Source organism: Sus scrofa, chromosome 1 (genome assembly GCF_054392235.1).
Source record: "Sus scrofa isolate SSC_HxYL_T2T_F1_AM1 chromosome 1, Sscrofa_HxYL_maternal_Yorkshire_Landrace_v2.0, whole genome shotgun sequence".
Classification (NCBI taxonomy): domain Eukaryota; kingdom Metazoa; phylum Chordata; class Mammalia; order Artiodactyla; family Suidae; genus Sus; species Sus scrofa.
This window is the reverse complement of record NC_139383.1, coordinates 15446811-15467581: the sequence shown is the minus strand read 5'-3', so window position 1 is coordinate 15467581 and position 20771 is coordinate 15446811. Positions and strand designations below refer to the sequence as shown.

At 43.5% G+C, this 20771-nt stretch overlaps 1 protein-coding gene across 4 annotated transcripts in view; it reads left to right on the top strand.

Annotated features, from left to right (window-relative positions):
• PLEKHG1 (pleckstrin homology and RhoGEF domain containing G1) overlaps positions 1-20771 on the top strand; it is a 246110-nt gene that overhangs the window by 129899 nt on the left and 95440 nt on the right. Inside the window, exons 1-2 of one of the 4 annotated variants that reach the window (XM_085023823.1) lie at positions 5030-5162; positions 14900-15405. In XM_085023823.1, coding sequence (XP_084879949.1) covers positions 14998-15405 — 408 coding nt within the window. In that variant the 5' untranslated portion in view covers positions 5030-5162; positions 14900-14997. Of the gene's footprint in view, positions 1-5029; positions 5382-14619; positions 14734-14899; positions 15406-20771 lie in introns of those variants that run through there. The other 3 variants (XM_085023825.1, XM_085023824.1, XM_021086797.2) reach the window with 3 other exon arrangements.

The window sequence follows — 20771 nt, the reverse complement described above, 5'->3', positions numbered from 1 at the left end:
GCTGTGTCTCTTGCTGAGAGTAAACACTGTTTAAATTTGTGAAGACAGAGTCCCTTATCATGAAAATTATTTCACTTTGAAAATAATCCTTTAGAAAGAAAAAAAAATAGATGAGCTCTTTTGTTTGTTTCACAAAGTATATAGTTTGGTTTGTATAACAATAGCCAAGGCAAGAGTTTATAGCTGGTGACATTTTTCTGAGTTGAGAGCAGTCTGGCAAGAGTGTAAGTAGATTTTTAATAAACAAAGACTGCATTGCAGAAGGGTGTTAGTACATGTCATCTCTTTTTCAGGAGGAAGGTCACTGTGTCCTCCTAAGGCACATCACTGGGAACGGGTGACACCTCTTGCTATGCAACTGGCTTTAATGTTTAGCACATTTATTCTGTGACATGCACTCAGAAAATGTAATCTCATGACTTTTTCTTCCACAGAAAAAAATTCTAATAGACTGAAAAAAAAAATTAAGAGTGTTTCAGAGTTCCTGCTGTGCTGCAGCTGGTTAATGATCCAGCATTGTCTCAGGGGGCTTGGCAGGGGGTAGGGACATGGGTTCAATTCCTGGCCCGGTGCAGTGGGTTAAGGGCCTGGCGATGCCGCAGCTGCAGCATAGGTCGCCACTGTGTCTCGGATTCGATCCCTGGCCCCAGAACTCCATATGCCATGGACCAGCCAAAAAAATAAAAATGAGCTTCTGTCAGTGGCCTGTGCATTAGTGAAGAGATGGTTTTACCATCTGTCTTGGGAAATGTGTCACGGTGACAATGTCTTATATCACACAATTGGCAGGTCCTCCCTTCCTCGATCCACCATTGAAATTGTTACACTCCATATGTAAAATATTAGATGTGACCTGAAATACTCTATAACTTCCAGCAGCTTTGTATCTGCAAATACAAGATTATTGTCTAAATCTGCCTTTCACGGTATTGATTCTGTGAGACGCAATCTTCCTTTGGGTCTGAAAAATGTCCACATGCCTTTGCCCTCCTTCCTTTCTCCAGGCTGTTCTTTCATCCTTCATTGCCCAGCTTCTTGGAGCTGTTGCCTGGCTGCAAAGTCAGCACAGTCGCTCCATTAGGTCAGACCTCGTTAAGCCCCCACAGCTCCGTGTTATCTGTGTTTCCTCCCTCCAGCCTCCCAGCCCCACTCGACAACCCCATTCTGGCCTCCTTCCTAAAAGACCCATGTGGTGCCCGGAAGAATGCACCAGCTGATGACACCACTGTGGCAATGACGCCCTGACCCTCTCCAGGGGGTATGAGAGTTTTAACTAAGAACTTTTACCTTAAACCAAAAAGAGTTATTTCTCATCATGGATTTGCAGGCTCTATGGCAGATTTCTGGAAAGGGATGTCTTCAAATGTTGAGGTTTTCTGGTCTTTCTCCGGCCACAGGGCTCGCTGGCTGGTCTGCATCCTGCTGGCTGCAGGCACATCCTTTGAGAGCTGCTCTTCTCCCCCTGGATCCCCACTCCTGGCAAGGATACTGTGCAGAGCTCCCGTGCTTCCTGATCGTGTAACTAGTGTGGCGAGGATATTTACAAGAGCTGCATTCCAGCGAGAGTATCTTTTCCACCAAAAGAGGCACAGACGTGGGTGTAATCTCACTGTCTTTTAAAAAAGAGATTTTGCTGAGCAAAAACAAGCTTTTTACCGCCTGTTAATATTGGCAAATAAATGATGCAGCCAGAAGCAGCAAGGATGCTGCCGTCTTTGTGCCCTTTCCATGTCTTGGGATTGATCCTGTTTCATGCACAGAAGTCCGGTGGCAGGACAGCAGGGCATCTACAAAACCTGCTAATAGGAGTTCCCTTTGTGGCCCAGTGGTAAGGAACCCGACTACTATCCATGAGGACACAGGTCTGATCCCCAGCCCCACTCAGTGGATTAAGGACCTGGCGTTGCCGTGAGCTGTGGTGTAGGTCGCAGACACGGCTCAGATCTTGTGTTGCTGTGGCTGTGGGGTAGGCCAGCAGCTGCAGCTCCAACTTGACCTCTAGCCTGAGAACCTCCGTATGCCACGGGCGTGGCCCTAAAAAGGAAAAAAACACAAAAAAAACCCTTCTGATAGCCCAGTGTAACCCATGTGTGGGACGAGAGGGGAAGGCCTGGAGAGTGAAGCCATCGCCAAGCTGAGGTGGGACCCACAGAGGCCTGAGGAAAACCCCAAAACACAGAAGGCTCCTCTGCTTTCCCTCGGGAAAGAACCTTGAATGTTGCTCCAGAAATGTAATTCTTTCCTCCCTTTTCTTTCCTCTCTGCTCCTCCGTGTTCGTATTATCCCTCCTGGATTTTCTGCACCACTAGTCTGTTAGTTCTTTCAGCCACAAAATCCACCTGATGCTCAATCTCTGGTATAAAATAGCCTATTTGCAAATAACCTACACATGTCTTCCTGTATACTTTAAAGCATCTCCAGATTATGCATAATACCCAATGCAATGTAAAGACTATGTGAATGTGTGTAAATACAACGGAAATGCTGTGCAATGTGTGGCACATTCAAGTTTTGATTTTTGGAACTTTCTGGAAATATTTTTTTCCGGAATATTTTCCATCTGCAGTTGGTTGAATCTATGAATGTGGAAACTGCAGATACAGAGGACCCACTCTGCGTGTACTAGGATAAATACACAGGTAAAAACTGTGTGTGTGTGTATTCCCAGTTCTGCAAAAGCTTAAAATATTAAAAATTAGAGTCATGGAGTTCCCATCGCGGCTCAGTGGTTAATGAATCCGACTAGGAACCATGAGCTTGCGGGTTCGATCCCTGGCCTTGCTCAGTGGGTTAAGGATCCAGCGTTACCGTGAGCTGTGGTGTAGGTTGAAGACGCGGCTCGGATCTGGTATTGCTGTGGCTCTGGTGTAAGCCAGGAGCTGCAGCTCCGATTCAACCCCTAGCCTGGGAACCTCCATATGCCATGGGAGTGGCCCAAGAAATGGCAAAAAGACAAAAAAAATAAAAAATAAAAAAAAATAAAAATAAAAATTAGAGTCAGAATACTATGAACCCTCCATGTTTGCGGATGCCATATTGGGTGGCTTCAGTTCATTGTGAGTGATTGGAAGGTCTTTATTCATACAAGGTGATGATTTTTGCTAAAGCAGGAATCACAGGTGTACAAATGACTGACTCATGGGATATACGTGGCCTGGGCGGGCACTTCCCAACTGTCCTTCAAGCCAAGTCACTTGTCCAAGGTAGAAGTTACAGACTGTCCAGCATCTACACTCAAAGTAGTTTTGCTGTTTTTGTTCACTCGTAACATGCAAAACATCGCTCAAAAAGGACTTTTAAAAAATATGGGTTTTGGCAAAAAAAAAAAAAAATCCAAGTACAATAATACTTTATTGGAAGTTGAAGGCTTTAACTTGTGACCTGAGATATGCAGAGAAGGCAAATAATTCAAGGAGCCTCTTCTATACACCCTACCCCAGAATTGAGATCTAGGTGTATCTTCCACATGAATATCAAATCTACAGTATAGGATGGTTCCCTGCTCCCCAAGGGGATGATCCAGGGTAGGAGAGAGATGATTAGAGAATAATTAATAGAAGCCCACGCGACTCTAAGTGTAATAAACAGCCATGTAACACATGGAAAGAGGGCTGGAGTCGTTGTGGAAGATGAGACGGGGCTTCTTCTAATGGTGACTCTAAGGTGGCTCTTAGTGAAGCAGAAACGGAGGACTTGGACACTGGGATGGGGGACATCATTTCAGGGGGCAAGAGAGGTTGCCGTGGAGGTCAGAATAGAGGATGAAGAGGGTCCACAGCCCAGGGCGGACTCTTCCTCTCAAACTGCCTTTTCCACATCTGTGACGTAGCGATTTCCATCCAGCCTGGTGAATTTTGCGGGGAGCCTTCTAACAAGACTTCCGAACTGACAGAGAAGTCTCCATCAAAGTGGCTCACGGAGGTAGCCCTGTTTATGTTCAGCCTTATTTGAAAGGAAATCGGCATTAAAACAAATTATCCTATTATGTTGTTAGTTTAAAATCACTTAATAGGCATGAGAGAAGTCGCTGTGCTAACGACGATCAGCTGATGTCATTTTCCAAAACCACAAATGGATGCTTTAAATGGGAGTTCTAGTTAAAGGATTTTGATCCTTGAAATAGTTTAGTTTTTGAAGTCTAGAGTTGGGCCTAATCCATACTTTGAATTTTAGTTCCACAGTGCCGTAGTATCCGTTTTCAGTAACATTCTTGTTCTCCTGGAGACTTTCATCTAAAGAACTCAGTATCTTTCTAAAATATGAACCTTTTGACTCTTTATACAAAAATAGAGATAGCATTTTAAGAAGGACAGGTGGTCTTAGGGTAATGGAAACCCCACATAATTTGGAGTTAGAGCATTCTGACTTTACTACTTAGTGGTTATGAATATAAAATCAGAGGACCGAACGATTTTTCTAAGAAATGCCTGTAAGTTTACATTTTAGGTATTTGTCTTTGGATAGATTTTTCAATACTGTTTTGAAAATACTCAAGCTTCAGTGCATTCTTACTTAACTTTGCTTACTTAAAACTGTATTCAGTGACTCCTCAAGGGACACCAAGGATTCTAACTTCAACTATTATTCTCTGCCCCTCCCCCAACCCCACATGTCACTTGAAAACTTATGTAAAAGGTATGTCTCTTGCCTTTGAAACAACCCTATATTGGGGGGCGTGAACTTGCAAACATCAGAGCTCCCAGATCTTGCTGCTTTTCTCGAGTTTAATGAGAACAGTGGCCGAGCCAGGAAGGTAAAGCCCAGGCAGCTGTAGGCGAGTGTGGGTTGTATTTGATGTTCACAAAAGAATAGCAGTGGCGGGGTGTTGCTCAGCGAAGTGTGCATTTTCAAGTTACCCACAGTGGTGTCTATTGTCCTGTTTCTCAATTGAATGATGTCATGTTTCATTTAAGGCTCTTAGTGATGCTAAAGTCTGTGGTCTGCACACCAGGGGGAAAAAGGCAGTGAGAAAGTTGCCAATCAGGTTTTTGTAAAGCCTTTGTGTGTTGGGTTTTGAGAGATAAAAGCTGACTCATGCAATATTTCTACGGAAGGAGCTGCACAGACTAGTAAAGGCTTCTTGTTTTACCTGACTGAGTGCCCAGTGAGGTCACCGCATCAGCTGAAGGCAGACGATGTGGCTCAGCCCGGGGAGAGCACAGGTAGGTGGATGTGGCTTTGCTGGGGAGCCTGTGCCCCACACCCTCGGTCCTTCCCCCTGGAGCCGCCGAACCCCTCCACCGATGGGGGGAGAAGCTGTCGCAGGGGTTTTCGCCACAGCACTGCGCAGGGCCAGCAGCATGCTTGGATCTATTACAACTGTTCTGTTTCAAATGCTATGTCCTCAAAAGGGTTCTCCAACAACGGAATTAGTCTATAAGGTGATGTTTCCCTCCCTCTGAACTGCAGTCTGTCTTCAGTGGGTTTTGCCTTGTTTGGGTTTGGATTCGCTCTTGCCTTAAGTCAGGTTGAAATACTCTAGAGCGCGGATGTTTGACTCTGGGAAGGGAAACTAAAATCCTAAGTTGTTGGGCAGCGACTGCTGAGTATTTTAATGTGCTTTCTTTATGAGTTTCCTGCAGGTTGAGCCGGGGGTGGGGGGGGGGAGTTGGGGGGGAGGGACAAAATAAATGTTTGCAAATTTTCTGCTTAGCAACTGTAGGGATGAAATTTAGTCTGATGGTAACCAAAGTTGACTAAGTAAATGCCGGTTCCACTTTGAGTGTTTATCGGTGAGAAATCCTTTTGTTTGGAGGAATAACTGGGACGAAAAAGGCATGGATTGTATTCCGTGCTGTTGCACATCGGAATTTGATTTGATTTTTTAATTATTTTAATGTAGTGTTACGACTGTATTTGAGAGAAAAAATATATATTTGGCATTCCTTTTCATTCGTCATATTGAACATAAAAGTCAATTAATTTAAAATATTTAAAAATTTTAAAAAATTTTATAATATTGATACAAACCGAGGTTGGGATTTCAGTTTCTTTAAATAATTTCTTCAGATTATAAAAGTGATACGCTTATTGAGGAACCGTGATAGTTCCAGCTAAAGATCAAAGGAAAAGTCATCCATTCTCCTCGTGGGTAAAACCAGTGTCAGTATTTTATTCGATCTTCTTCTAATGCGGGTACTAAATCAGGGGCATTTTAAATTCAAATCCTTCTACCTGTGTTTTACAAACTGCCCGTTTTACCCCACTGTAGATTCTGACCATTTTCTACACCCTTGAGGATCTGAAAGGACGTGACATTTAATAGTTCTTATTGTAGGTTCTGGATGGATTTATTCACTCAGATCTCTATTGTTAGACACGTCAAATTCTCTTCCTCCTTTTTCTCTGAGAAAACGTTTAGCATGCTTTAAGGATGGTTTATTTTCTCAGTGCTATTGTGAGCTACTTGGGTTTCTCCTCTTCTCCCGCCTCCTTTTTCTTTAAGAAATGGTATGTAGCCCAATCCTCTCTCTCAAGTGTGCAGAGATGTTTTTGGAACTCCATGCAGTGGGAGCCTGTGTATATCGCTGGCATTGTTTAGTTACTGCCTTGTGATTGGTATTTCCACACGAACAGGAAGGAAGCTGGAGCATAGATGATTACTTCATCTAAATTAAAAATAGAGGGGCTTTAGCCTTGGGCAAAATCAATGATATATATTTCATCATCCAAGACCTGGCATTCATAGGATGCAGAAGAAAATTCGTACTTTGTGGTTACTTCTTGGGCTGTGATTCTAGCTTGGAATGGGCGAGGTAGATGTGGAGTCCAGGGACCTGGCATTTATTTCAGGATTGGAGGGGACCCAAGGGTGTCATCTAGTCCAGCTGCCTTGCTTACATGTGGGGAAACCAGAGCCCAAAGATGGCAATGCAAACCTCCATGTACAGAGCCAGGGCAGAAATGCAGATTTGCTAAAGGAGCGACTGCGACGTCAGAACTTGAGCTCTGGCTGGTCCTCTGAGCTCTTTCGGTAGACACTGTTGGGCGCATATTCATTCTTCCACATACACACACTATTGGTACACTGGTACCATGCGTTTTATACAGGTTGCATCTGGTGCTTTGTTTCCTGGTCTCTAAGTTCCTCTCCTGCCCTGTTCTGTGCATCTGTGTCCATGTATAAGATATAAGGGACTGGCAGTCAGAAGCCAGACTCTCTGGTTCACAGTTCAACTGTAAGCATGATGTAACCTAACCTCTCTGTTTATCTTTTCTTCCATCTATAAAATGTTTTAAAAGTAATGACACATGTGAATGAACTTTGAGGCTTTGTGGTGGGGGGGGAGTTGTTTTCAATTTTCTTAGGATGATTTTGATGGAGAGTGAGAGCTCTGGCATGTCATGGGAAGGCTCATCTGTTAGAATCGAGGTTGTTCAGGTTATCTCTTGCTGCGTAACAAATCACTCCAGAACCTAGTGGTTTGGAACAGCAACAATCATTTCTAATCTCTCAAGGCTTCCGTGAGTCAGGCGTTCAGGAGAGGCTCTGCCAGGTGGTGCTGGCTCAGGGTCTCACGACATCGCGGTCCAACATGACAGGGCAGGGATCATCTCAAAGTTTCCTCTCTCACACGTCTTGTGCCTGGACTGGAAACACTCAGGGGCCAGATCAGCTGGAGCCCTTCAGCATCTCTCTGCGTATCAGTGTGGACTCTTGCCCTGTGGTTTCTCCAACACATCAGCTTCAGGATAACCAGACTTTTGAGGTGGTGGCTCAGAGCACATCCTGACCCAGTTATTGCAAGTTTCTTCTGTCCTCATGCTCTGCCATACTCTAGGGCATTGGTGTCATGTTCATGGTTCAGGCAAGCTTCCTGCCACATCTGAGTTCCAGTGGGAAGGGGGAAGAAAGTGAAGGAACAGTGTCTGATGCTTGACAAATGGACCTCCTTGGAGTCCCCGGTTGGTACAATGAGTTAAGGATCTGGCATTGTCACTGCTGTGACAAGGGTTCAATCCCTAGCCCAGGAACTTCTGCATGCCATGGGTGCAGCAAAAAAAAAAAAAAAAAAAAGAAAGAAAGAAAAAGAAAAAGAGGGACCCCCCCACACCGAGGGAAATGTATCTTTTCCACTGGTGAGAACTTGACCACATGGCCATATATATTGGCAAAAAGACTGAGAATTATGTTCTGCTAAAATTCTGTTTATTAAGAAAAAAGGGGAATTGGGTTTTGGTAGACAACTACCAGTCCCCCTGAAAATGATAACAACCCATAGCGTACCTTCAACCCCACCTAGTAATCTTCTTCACCTCCCACACTAAATCACCTCCAAAAAGCATCTAGCAAAAATAGAAACAGCTGCATTTGCATAAAAAGCCTTAAGAGAATTCCTTCAGGTTCTCTTTTAACCAAACTGACATCTCTGTGTCCTCAAATGTAGTCATTCTGGGGTCACCACTTAGCAAAGATATTTAGGGATCACTAATTCAATCTCTACTCAGCTGCATGTAGTTTCCATTGACTAGCATAGGTGTCAATTAGTTATCTGAATACTTAGTATCAAACTTTACAGTTTGAAGAAAGCTTTGATCCCCTTTTAGCCTCTTACCTCTTCTGAACAAGAGCATTTTTGAAAAGCCTTTTCCCATCCTCCATCTTCTTGTCCAAATCTTATTTTTTGTTATTTGCTGCAGCCATGGCTACAACGGATCCTTTAACCCACTGCTCCTGGCCAGGAATTGACCCTGAGCCTCTGCAGGGACCTGAGCCTCTACAGCTGGATGCTTAACCCACTGCACAAGTGGGAACTCCTTCTGGGCCAAATTTTTGCTTTCCTGATTCTTCAGTGGTAATAAGATTTTCAAAAATTATTTATTTTGGAAAATGTTTAAGTTTACAAAAAAAACTGCCAACATAGTTCAGAGTTTCCATCCACCCTTCATCCAGCTCCCCCCGGTGTTAACATCCTGCATTGCTAGAGCACATTGAGCAAAAGTAAGAAATTAACATGATAAGATTTTTTTTTTCCTTCTTCATTACTAAACAGCTACCAATAAGAAATGAAAATCATCTTCCCTGGATTGGACACCTTGAGCATCAGAGCATATGTAATTGACCTGGCGCTGCTGTTAATGCAGAATCATATGGGTAGTGCAGGAAACCAAGAGGCAGAAATGGATGCTGATGTCCGGTGGCTTTTGTCTGTGGAACCCTCCACTGTTATCTCAGAGATGTGTAGAGGATTCCTCAAATACTTGGTGTTGTGTTTGAAAGATATAAAGATGTATTTTTTTTAAGATCTTTGAATCTTAAAAACATGTTTGTTTGTTTGTTTTTGGGTTTTGTTTTGTTTTGTTTTTTTTGTCTCTTTGCTATTTCTTTGGGCCGCTCCCACGGCACGTGGAGGTTCCCAGGCTAGGGGTCGAATTGGAGCTGTAGCCGCCAGCCTACGCCAGAGCCACAGCAACGCAGGATCCGAGCCACGTCTGCAACCTACACCACAGCTCACGGCAACGCTGGCTCCTTAACCCACTGAGCAAGGGCAGGGACCGAACCCGCAACCTCATGGTTCCTAGTCGGATTCGTTAACCACTGTGCCACGACGGGAACTCCCATGTTTGTTTTTTGACGTCAGTTTACCATGTTGAGGGTCTCCCAAAGACGGGCTCTGTATTAAATGAATTTTGTTGGCGGAAAGTAACTTTTTGCTTATACTTTAGTCTTTGGGCTGCCTCCTCTTCACAGGCAGGGTAAGAAGGAACAACATAATTTTTGTTATTCATTAGTCGCAAGCACTACACATTCTCTGGCTGGCCGTGACTGTCCTGCCAAGGAACTCAGATTAGGTATTGGAAGTCGAGACTAGCAATGAGCAGGATTTGGAAACCCTGATCCCTCCTGCTCCTTCGCTGTGCACAGAGTCGTGCCTGGCCTTGTAAAGCCCTCCTGGGGCGGGGTGGGGGGTGCACATGACGGGGGTGGTCAGCTGGGCCCCATCAGTCCCGCCTTCAACGTGTAAACATGGTCAGAGAAGCCTGGGCTTTACTTGCCAATGAAAGTTCTGCTTTACCCCTAAATCAGCTTCAGAGGCAGGTTAGAGCCAAGAAGTGCTGCTTTTGATTCAGTGACATTCCAGAGGAGGGCAATTAAAATAATGAAGTTGGAAGAGAAGAGAAAAGCCAAGGAATTCAAGCTCTGTTGCCTAGAAAAAAATTGGAGAGGGGGACTTGTCCTGAAGTAAAATGTGTGGAAGTGACCTACCTGGGAGTTGTACTGCCTTTTTGTTCTTTTATTGAGGATGGCACAAGAAGCAATATTTTCATTTTGATGGCTTTTAGGCTAACAGCACTCCTCGTGGTAAGAATCAAGGTCCTTCTGGAGTTCCCACTCTGGCGCAGTGGGTTAATGATCTGGTTTATTCCTGTGGCGTTGCCAGTTCGATCCCCAGCCAGGTGCAGTGGGTTAAGGATCTGGTGTTGCTGCAATGTAGTTTGCAGATGCACCTTGGATTCGATCCCCAGCCCACGAATTTCCATATGCTGCAGGTGCAGCCAAAAAGGAAAGAAAAAAACAAAATTAAGGCCCTTCTCCATCCTCTTCCATCACCACCTCCAGGTTTGTCGAGGGTCAGATGGACCAAGAAATAGGAAGTTTTATTTTAGGGTATTTATTCGTGGTCAAAAGTTCCACTGACACAGGCTGTTAGCAAAGTTTGCCCAGTTCTCAGAAGTTGCTATATTATTAGTCCTGCGTTTGAGATTTGGTGAGAAAGAGAGGTTTTGAGAAGGAAAGCAAAGCAAAGCAGCCAATTACCCAAATGTTAACACAACCGCCATCATCTTTCACTCAAGGCAGAGGATAAAGCTTTCTTGTACTACCGTTTTCTTTCTAGCTATTTCAGTTTATCGTCGACAATCAGCTACCTCAATATCCAGTACACAGCGCTTGTCTGCCAATTCTACTTTTGCTAACTCATAACAATATTCTATGTTAACAAATGAAGTAAAAAAAAAATAAACTTCAGGAGTTCCCATCATGGCTCAGTGGTTAACGAACCCACCTACTATCCATGAGGACATGGGTTTGATCCCTGGCCTCACTCAGTGGATTAAGTAAGGATCTGGTGTTGCCGTGACTGTGGTGTTGGCCAGCAGCTGCAGCTCTGATTAGACCCGAAGCCTGGGAACTTCCATATGCTGCAGGTTCGGCCCTAAAAAGAAAAAAATAAATGAATGAATGAATGAATAAACTTCAAATTGTAAGCACTCTTCATGATTATTGGGGAAAGATTGATAGGGAAGTAACAACTATATGTTACAGAATAATATAATTATCTAGATGTCTAGATCAGCATTGTCCAACTCAAATACAGGGCAAGCCATGTATATATTTTGTTGTTGTTTTTGTTTGTTTAAGGCTGCGCTCACGGCATAGGGAAGTTCCCAGGCTAGGGGTGGAATCAGAGCTGCAGCCACAAGCTTACTCTACAGCCACAGAGTAAGGGATCCCAGCTGCATCTTCCACCTACACTGCAGCTTATGGCAATGCCAGATCCTTAACCCACTGAGTGAGGCCAGGGATCAAACCCGCATCCTCATGGATACTAGTCAGGTTCTTAACCCACTGAGCCAATGGGAATTCCACCACGGATATATTTTGTAATTTTCTAGTAGCTACATTTTAAAAAGTAAGATGAAACCAGTGAAATTAACTTTAAGATCTTTTCGTTAACCCGCCGTTCCAAGATATGATTTCAGGTGCAATTAACGTAAAAATTACTAATGAAGTTTTTATACTTTTTGTTTCCTACTACATCTTTGAAAGTTGGCATATGTATCGATCGGCCGCAGTATTGAACGAGACAGCTCTAGAGATAAATATTAATAATTGACGCGTTGCATTAGGCGGAATAATCCAGACAGGGTGGAAATCTTCAATTATTTTGAGGGAGGTGAGAACAAGACTAGACAGTATTTATGAGGTACATTTCCTTATGTGAGAAAACTATAATTAACTTCTAAGCAATGAATCAACATAAAAAATGTTATCCATTAGCAAATGCAGTCTCATATTATATACCATTATATGACCTAGCTTTAAATGTTTCATTCTGTCATCAGTCATTTTGAAAGGTGTTTTCTTTAGGACAGTGAGCTTGGCTAAATACTAGAGATACCAAATATCTCAAATATTCTATTTTCTAAAGTGCCTACTTGGCAGTTTGAGGAGCTAGTCCCGTGGCCTCGAGTACACGGCTTGGTATTGGAACCCACGAAGCCTTCCTTGGAACCGGACCCAATTCGTGTTGCCACGTACGATTCAACCATGAAAAGATCCCGGTTGACCCAAGCTCCACGGCCCACTTTCTCCTACCTTTGAAAGTGTAAAGGCGCTGCCAGTCCTAGCAGCCCAGCGTGGACTCCTCGAAGCCATCTGGCCAGTCTTTGTTCCTCCTCAATCCCTTGGTCCCCATGTTGGCTGGGTTACTGGGAGTGAAAATCAATAAAGAAATGAGTCTCTCTAGTCTATTCATTTTTTACTGTCCTGATAATGACTATTTGCCAAGAGTTGTATAACGATCACATATGGTTTTCTCTACTGGAGAGAAAAGGTTGATTCATATCTAGTCGGAAAATTAGAAGTTGTCCTGGAGACCAGTGTATCCAAATCTGTGACGAGCAGGTGGATCTAGACCTTTCCAGATGCTCTGACTTTCATGTAGTCACCTAGCCAACTTACATTTGGTCCGAACTCAGCCTCACTGGCCCTCTGGGACCTTAGAGAATCCTTATATGCTTCCCAAGTTAGTACCCATTCCTGAAAGGGAGCTCAGCCTCATGGTTCTGGTTATGACGGACGCCAATTAGAAGAAATCCTGTTATCTGCTCCTACTATGAACTGCCCAGCACTTTGGTTTTCTTTTCTTTTTACGACTGCACCTGCAGCATATGGAAGTTCCCAGGCCAGGTGTCGAAAAGGAGCCTCAGCTGCCAGCCTACACCACAGCCACAGCAACGCAGAAGCCGATTCGAATGTGGGACCTATATCAGAGCTTTCGGCAATGCCGGATCCTTAATCCATTGAGCGAGGCCAGGGATCGAACCACATCCTCATGGACACCGTCAGGTTCTTAACCCACTGCGCCACAATGGGAACTCCTGCTCAGGACTTTCTTAACACCAGTCCCAAACATGGGTAAGTATCCTTTGCTGCAAGCATACCAAAATGGCTGCTTCTTGGGTTTTTCCAACACGCAGGTTGAATCAGGATTTTCATCACAAGTACATTTTAACTACTATAACCAATCCATGTTTTATAGGCCATAAGGTTGTTACAGAGCAAGCCAAAAGATTATTGCAAAGGCTTTAAGAATTTGCGGCAAATATACCATGTGGTAGCAGTTATGCTGGGAGTTTACTCATTTCCAGGGCACGTTTCTTACCATCCCTTTCTGTCGATCCAAATTAGCTCCTTTATTTTATACTCATTCTTTTAATATTTGCATTATAATCTGGCACTACTACTGCCATGAATGTAAGCCATAAAAAGCCTGGATATTGAAATATATAGATTTGATGGATTCTCTTATATGCTAGAAATACTGCTTTCAGCTGTTTGATGATCTTTGTTACAGAGTCAAACCAAATTCATGTTCCTTTTGAAAAGAGGATCATTCATCTATGTTTTTATTATTGTGTTTGTCGTATTATAACCTTCCATACCTAAGTTTCACTTTCCCTATTTTTCTAATAAGACTCACTATACACATGGATTTGGGTGGATTTTGAAATGAAGCAAATGTCACCATGAATCACATGCTTTATGGCACAGCATTTTACTCCTATAAATCTGGGATCGTGTTACTAGGGAGATAAAGTGTTGATCCTGTCTTAAAAATGAGGACTATCAGAACTGTGTGTGTTTCACCAAAATAGTTTCTGAAGGTTTAAATTTCATGCTGGGCCGTTTTTTTGACTTAAGTGCTGCAGCTTTAAGTGAACTTTGGACTTTGCAGACGCTCTCTTATTTCCTTTCTAAACACTGACAATCCTATTTCTTTAAAAAAAAAAAAAGCACAAACTGTTCCTATATTTATTATTTCATTGTGTGGTTACACTGCCATGTTATCTAACTCTTCATGTGGACACTAGCAGGTCATCAAATATACTCTGTCGCCCTGTAACTCCATAAATACCACAGATGGATTGCCAGCTTTCAAGAAGAGATTTAGAGAAATGTTGGGAAGTTTAAGTGTTAAAGAGCATGTGGGTCTCAATATTTTGGGGGTTTCTTGCACCGTATTGCAAAATTATCGTCTGTGTGACTCTTTCTTCAATGCTGTATACAAGTAAAATGTAAAATTGCTAGCATCATTAAGTTGTGCTAGTTCCAGATTGGTCGTTTAACCTGGGGAATTGTAATGGAATACCTAAAATCTAGAACTGTGTTTCTCAAACTTTCATAAGAATTCACATAGGATGTGTTTTAAATACATAAGCATCACTTGTGGTTCTTGCTAAAGCTCTAAACGCCTTGTGTCCTGAGCCCTGAGTGTTGATTTGGTAAATCTGGACTAATTCGCTCTATTAGTCATTCCAGGTGCTCACACACTGAGGCGTGAATGCAGTGCTTTTCTCAAAATTTAAAGTGCGTGCACGTGGCATTGGCATCTTGGTAAAATACAGACAGAAGTTCAGCAGGTCCCGGGCGGCGCTCGGGACTCTGACTCTGACGTGTTTCCACGTGATGCCTTAGAAACTCCACCTCCGCAGCTCAGCGTTCCCTGGGTATCTTGGTATTTCTGTCTATACCTAACCTGCTACCTTTTTGCTTTTGACCATGTGACCGGGAGCGAGATTTTAACCGCCTTTAAACCTTCTGTTTGATATAATTTAAAAAATACCTGCCTACCTTGCTTATCTTGTCCTTTTACTTTGTTTTTAATGCCTATAGATGTGCACCAGTTGCGTCTTGAAGTGCCATCAGCTGTAACGGAAGTTCCAGCTCCCAGGACCCCAACCGGGCCCCCCCACTCCCAAGAACGGAAAACCATGGAGCTCTCGGACAGCGACCGCCCGGTCAGCTTCGGCTCCACCTCATCCTCGGCCTCCTCCCGGGACAGCCACGGTTCCTTCGGCAGCAGGATGACCTTAGTTTCAAACAGCCACTTGGGCTTGTTTCCCCAGGATAAGGAGGCAGGGGCCATAAAGCTGGAGCTGATGCCAGCCAGGCCGTTTTCCAGCAGCGACCTGCAGAGGGATGGCGCAGCCGGGCAGCAGAACACGGACGAGGGCGGCGAGGGGCAGCCCCGGGCCCAGCGCAGAGGGGATGCCAACGGGGCGACTAAACTGGGTACAGACTCGGCCACCAGCCCCAAGCTGCTCTATGTGGACCGAGTAGTGCAGGAGATTCTGGAGACTGAAAGGACCTACGTGCAGGATTTAAAAAGCATCGTCGAGGTAAGTCCAGCTGTTGGTTTTTAAAGTTTGTCCTGCAGGATCCATATGCTTGCAAGATAAAGAGCAAAGCCAGGTGTCTGAGTTCCTGTCGTGGCTCAGTGGAAACAAGTCTGACTAGTATCCCTGAGGACTCAGGTTCGATTCCTGGTCTCGCACAGCGGGTTAAGGATCCAGTGTTGCGCTGAGCTGTGGCACAGGTTGCAGATGCAGCTCGGTTCTGGCGTGGCTGTGGCTATGGTGTAGGCCGGTGGCTACAGCTCAAATTCGACCCCTAGCCTGGGAACCTCCATATGCCTCAGGTGCGGCCCTAAAAAGACCAAAAAAAGGGCAGGTATCTCCTTAGGATGCAGGAGGGGTGGGAATGCTTAAGAAAAACCCCAGGGCCATACTCACTGTGGTAAGATGCTCTTAATATTTGAGTTAACAAATTGATTACGTGTTAGAAGCAGAACAGTGATATCAGCGCATACATGGTATGTTGTGTTAGTAAATCCTGCCCAAAGATCTTAGTCCCTGGCAGAGGGTGGAGCAGAGGATGGAGGCGTCCTGATTCACAGGTGCGGCGGGTGTGCACTGATTGAGCCCATCAGACTATCTTCACTTTAATCACAGTTGTCTCCTGATGTCTGGAGTTTCTAAAACTACCAATTCCTGTGTCTCATCTCCAGAGCCTGAGATGTCACGGGCCTGGGGTGTGGCCTGGCGTGGCGGGGAGGAAATTATGGCAGATTCTCAGGTGATTCTCCTGTGCAAACAAGCTTGGCAATGACTCTTTGATGTTGTTTCTCTGTATTGGTTTCTGTTTGGGGGAAAGGTGGTTAGAGAAAAACCCAGGGCTTTGCCTCGGGCATTTACTTTCTGCTCACTTTTACTTTAAACGAGTTTGCATAAATTCTGTGGCTCCCTGTAAATTGAGCTCAGCTCAGTTACCAGATCAGACTCTGGAAATTCAATGATGAATTTGATTTGGATTTACAGACAGATTTTTTTTTAATCAATATATCAGATTTTATTTGAATGATGCAAAAAAACTCAAGTACTGAAAATATCAAGATAAATAATATTTCATGCATTTAGAAATGAATATCTAAATAAAATTTGTGTACTATATCCTTTATAAAATACAAACTTTTCTCCTTATATAACATGAACATAATGTGTAGAAAACCAGGATAGGAGTTCCCGTCATGGCTCAGTGGTTAACGAATCCGACTAGGAACCATGAGGTTGCAGGTTCGATCCCTGGCCTTGCTCAGTGGGTTAAGGATCAGGCATTGCCGCGAGCTGTGGTGTAGGTCGCAGATGAAGCTCGGATCTGGCGTTGCTGTGGCTCTGGCATAGGCCAGCAGTGACAGCTCCAATTAGACCCCTGGCCTGGTAACCTCCACATGCCGTGGGTATGGCCCTAGAAAAAAGACAAAACAAACAAAAAATCACCAAGTATTAATTGTGGCTAGTTTTATGTGACGGAAAACAGTTGCTTTTGTCTTTATTTAATTATTTTTTTTCCTCACAACCTCTTGCATGGATGGATTTTATAATGGAAAATAGCTGACCTTTTATTTCACTGAGTACAGAAAAAAGAAGGATGAATATCAGAGAAAATGATTAATAAAAGCATACATGTTGGGAACCACTGCAGGTTAGTCTGTGTGCCACATCATTTGCCAGCAGAATCAGATGGGTTTTTAAGGATAAAGAATTACCAGAGGCGTTCCCTTCGTGGCGCAGTAGGCATGCATCTGACTAGTATCCATGAGGATACCAGTTCAATTCCTGGCCTTGCTCAGTAGGTGGGGGATCCTGCGTTGCTGTGGCTCTGGTGTAGCCCGGCAGCTACAGCTCCAATTCGACCCCTGGCCTGGGAATCACCATATGCAGCGGGTGCAGCCCTAAAAACTAAATAGCAAAAAAACAAAGACAAAACCAAAAACCAGAGCTGCTCAGATGTTAATTCATTCTTGATTAATGATTTAAAATATTAATATTTCAAAATATTGATGTAGTCTAAGCCCCCACTCCCTCAGCTGCCTAGTGCTAGATCAGCCTCTTTCATGTGTTAGTGCCCGCTTCCTGTGTTATCCTTGTGGTCTGAGATGTGTTTGCAGAGCAGAGAGGTGGAATATTTGCCGATGAGGCCACTCTTCACCAAATACATACATTCTCAACAGCGTTTGGGGAAAAAAATTAAAGGCACGCTTGTGTGATGAGTTCTACAAGTGATTGAACCAGACACCATCTACTAAAAATAGTTATGACCTAACTTCCCAGTAAAAATAGAAAAATCTATTGATGCTCAACCAAAACAATATGTGATACCAAATGTAGAATAAACCAGGCCAAGTGTTTAATGTCAACAATGATGTCATTTGTACTTGAGAAGAAATACCTGTGAAACGGCCAAAAATTTTGAAACCTCAGGAAATTTATGCTTGTCGAAGCTTTCTTTCGTCTATCCTTTTATCTTTTTTATCTTTTTTTTTTTTTTCTTGGAAATTTTACCGCTTAATCAAAACTCGCCATACTGAGAGAGAAACCTTTAGTGACTGAGCTGGGCTTCCTTGAATGCTCTTGTTTTTTTCTGAGGCTAGTTGACATATCTTAGGTGAGAAGGAAGTAAGGTAAGATGTCTATAAAACAGATCAAGACAATTTTTTTTTCAAAGAAAATTTTTGCAGAAGTTTTTTTTTTTTTTCTTTAGGGCCACATCTGCAGCATATGGAGGGTCCCAGGCTAAGAGTCAAATGAGGTGCCTGTCTACACCACAGCCACAGACGCACCAGATCCTTAACCCACTGAGTGAGGCCAGGGATCGAACCTGAGTCCTCATGGATACTAGTGAGGTTTGTTGCCACTGGGCCATAATGAGAACTCCTTTCTCAAAAGTTTTATTCCAAGCTGTCCAACTGTTCTTAGTTTTTTTTTCCCTTTTATCAATGAATTAACCATGTTTTATGCTAGGGGTTGGTGGACTTTTCCAACAAAGGGCCAGATAGTAAATAGTTAAGGCATCCTGGGCCCTGATGTGTGAGTCCTAACTGTTCAGTTCTGACGTTATAGCCCAATAGCCACGGACACTCTGTCAACAAAGGGGTGTGAATGTTGCAGGACAGCTTTAGGGCTGGGTTTGACCCAAGAGCCGTGGTTGGCCAAACCCCTGTATTAGACTGTGCATATGTGCCTACATTTCATCAACTGTAAAAATGAGGCTACTAAATAACACCTGCCTCATGCGGTTGTTATTCTGAGGATTCAATGAGATGAGATGTGCAAAGCTCAGACAATGGTGTCTGGTACAGGGTAAGCAATTAATAAATGGAAACTTGGAGTTCCCGTCATGGCTCAGCCGAAACAGATCTGACTAGCATCCATGTGGGTTTAAGGATCCCAAGTTGCTGTAGGCCAGCAGCTGTAGCACCGGTTCGACCCCTAGCCTGAGAACCTCCATATGCCGTGTGGGTGCAGCCCTAAAAAGACCAAAAAGAAAAAAGAAAAGGAAACCATCCTGGGCCTCTTTTGAACTTGCTGGTTGAGAGGGAACACCGTTTATAGCTATGCTGGGTTTTACCTGAAATCTTTCCCCAAAATAAACAGAGGAGTAATTCACTACAGAAGAGATGTCAGTAGGAAAAAGTCATGTTAAGTGGGTGATTCCAACATTATTCTTCAGAATGCAGTTGGATTTGTTCTAAAGAATTCATGGAAAATCTGAGGTGACACACAATTTGGGAGAGGAAAGGTCACGAAGGGTGTTGAGAGGGAGGGCGGTTGGAAGATGTGTCCCAGATGTGGGGGGAGGCAGCAAAGGAAGCAGCAGAAGCTGCTTTGTTCCAGAAGTCTCCAGAACTTTGAGTCACTTCCCCTCCCTCCCTAGAGAAGCACAGAATCTCTTCGGATCAGAGATGAGTCACTGCGTCGTCGTCTTCACACACGTGTGCGTGGCCACCCTATTTCTCAAGATCACAATTTTCACAAGATGGTTAGACCCATTTTCTCTTGTTCTTTCCTTCCTTGCTGGAGAGCAAGCAATTATTTACCTGCTTGAAACAGCTTTACCTGCTAGACTGTTAGGATGGGCATTCTTTTCAAACATGAAATGTCTGTTCCTTTAAAATCTGTTTTCCTTGATCCACTTCTAATTTTTTTAGAAAATGTAGTCACCGATTTCTCCAAGTGCCTTAATTTTTTTTCAAGTGCAGGATTTTCAACTGGGGAAAGGGCTACTTAGTAACTAACAATCTACCCAAATAATCTCTCACCGCACCTACGAGACAGAGCTTGTTAGTTGACTCTTAAAGAATTATTTCTTGGAAAACAAACGTAATTGTTTATAGAGATACTGGGAAGATAACTGAGACATCATTTTTCACTTATTCAGCAGCACAATTCCAGGCTGTCTTCACTCTGCTTTGAGTTCCCACTAACCAATATCCTTTAGCAGTCATTCTCATTTAATCAATTCCTCCCATAAGGGGTACATGTTATCTGTCGTATATCCTATCCATACTAAATCCTCATGATCCAGATTTAGATTTCATTCTTAGAATCGGTAAACAAAAGCATTTTTGTGAGAGGTCAGTGACCTATACTCTGATTTCAAAAGATGTTGACACCATGTGCTTTGTTGGCTCAATGGAGTCCCAAATAGCATCAGGGTAGAAGAGAGCCTTCCAGCCTTATCTGGGCAACAGAAGTCTCAGATGTTGGTTACTATGCAAAAAAATAAATAAATAAAAATAAAAAAAGGATATCTGTCTTTCTTTCCCTATGTAGAGACATTGTGTTAAAATAATCCTAAATACGCTAGTAATTATTTTTTCCTTCCCCATGCCATTGAAGAATTTAGAAACATTATTCCTTATGCTTCCCCAAAGTCAAACTGAGCGGTGTTATCATTCTTTTTGCCCATGGTCTTCATTCCTTGCGTTCCTCCCCAGACCCTTCCTTCTATGCCCATGGCCCCCTCACCATGGCAGCTCCAGCCTCTGTGCCTTTGCCGGGCATCCTAATCATTTGTTTTCATACACTTGACATTTGAGAGAGAGAGGTGAGCCCTTAACTATGGCCCACCCACAAAGAAACAGTGGAGCTCTTATTTCCCTTTCTATATATGGGTCCCAATAGCCTTCACAGATAAAATGAAATAATAAATATGAAAGCGAGTTTTAAAAGTTAAAAGTAAAATCGCTAATGATAGAACTTGTGGAGAGAGAGACATTCAAGGCTGGAAAGTAGGAGAAAAAGGGTTTCTTTCATGTTTAATGGGACCTTAAATTGACTGAGCCGTGACTGTCGTGCGTAGAGTGGGCTTCTTTAGTCTTCCTGAATGATCTATGAAAGAGTCTTTGACAGTCTCATAAGACGTG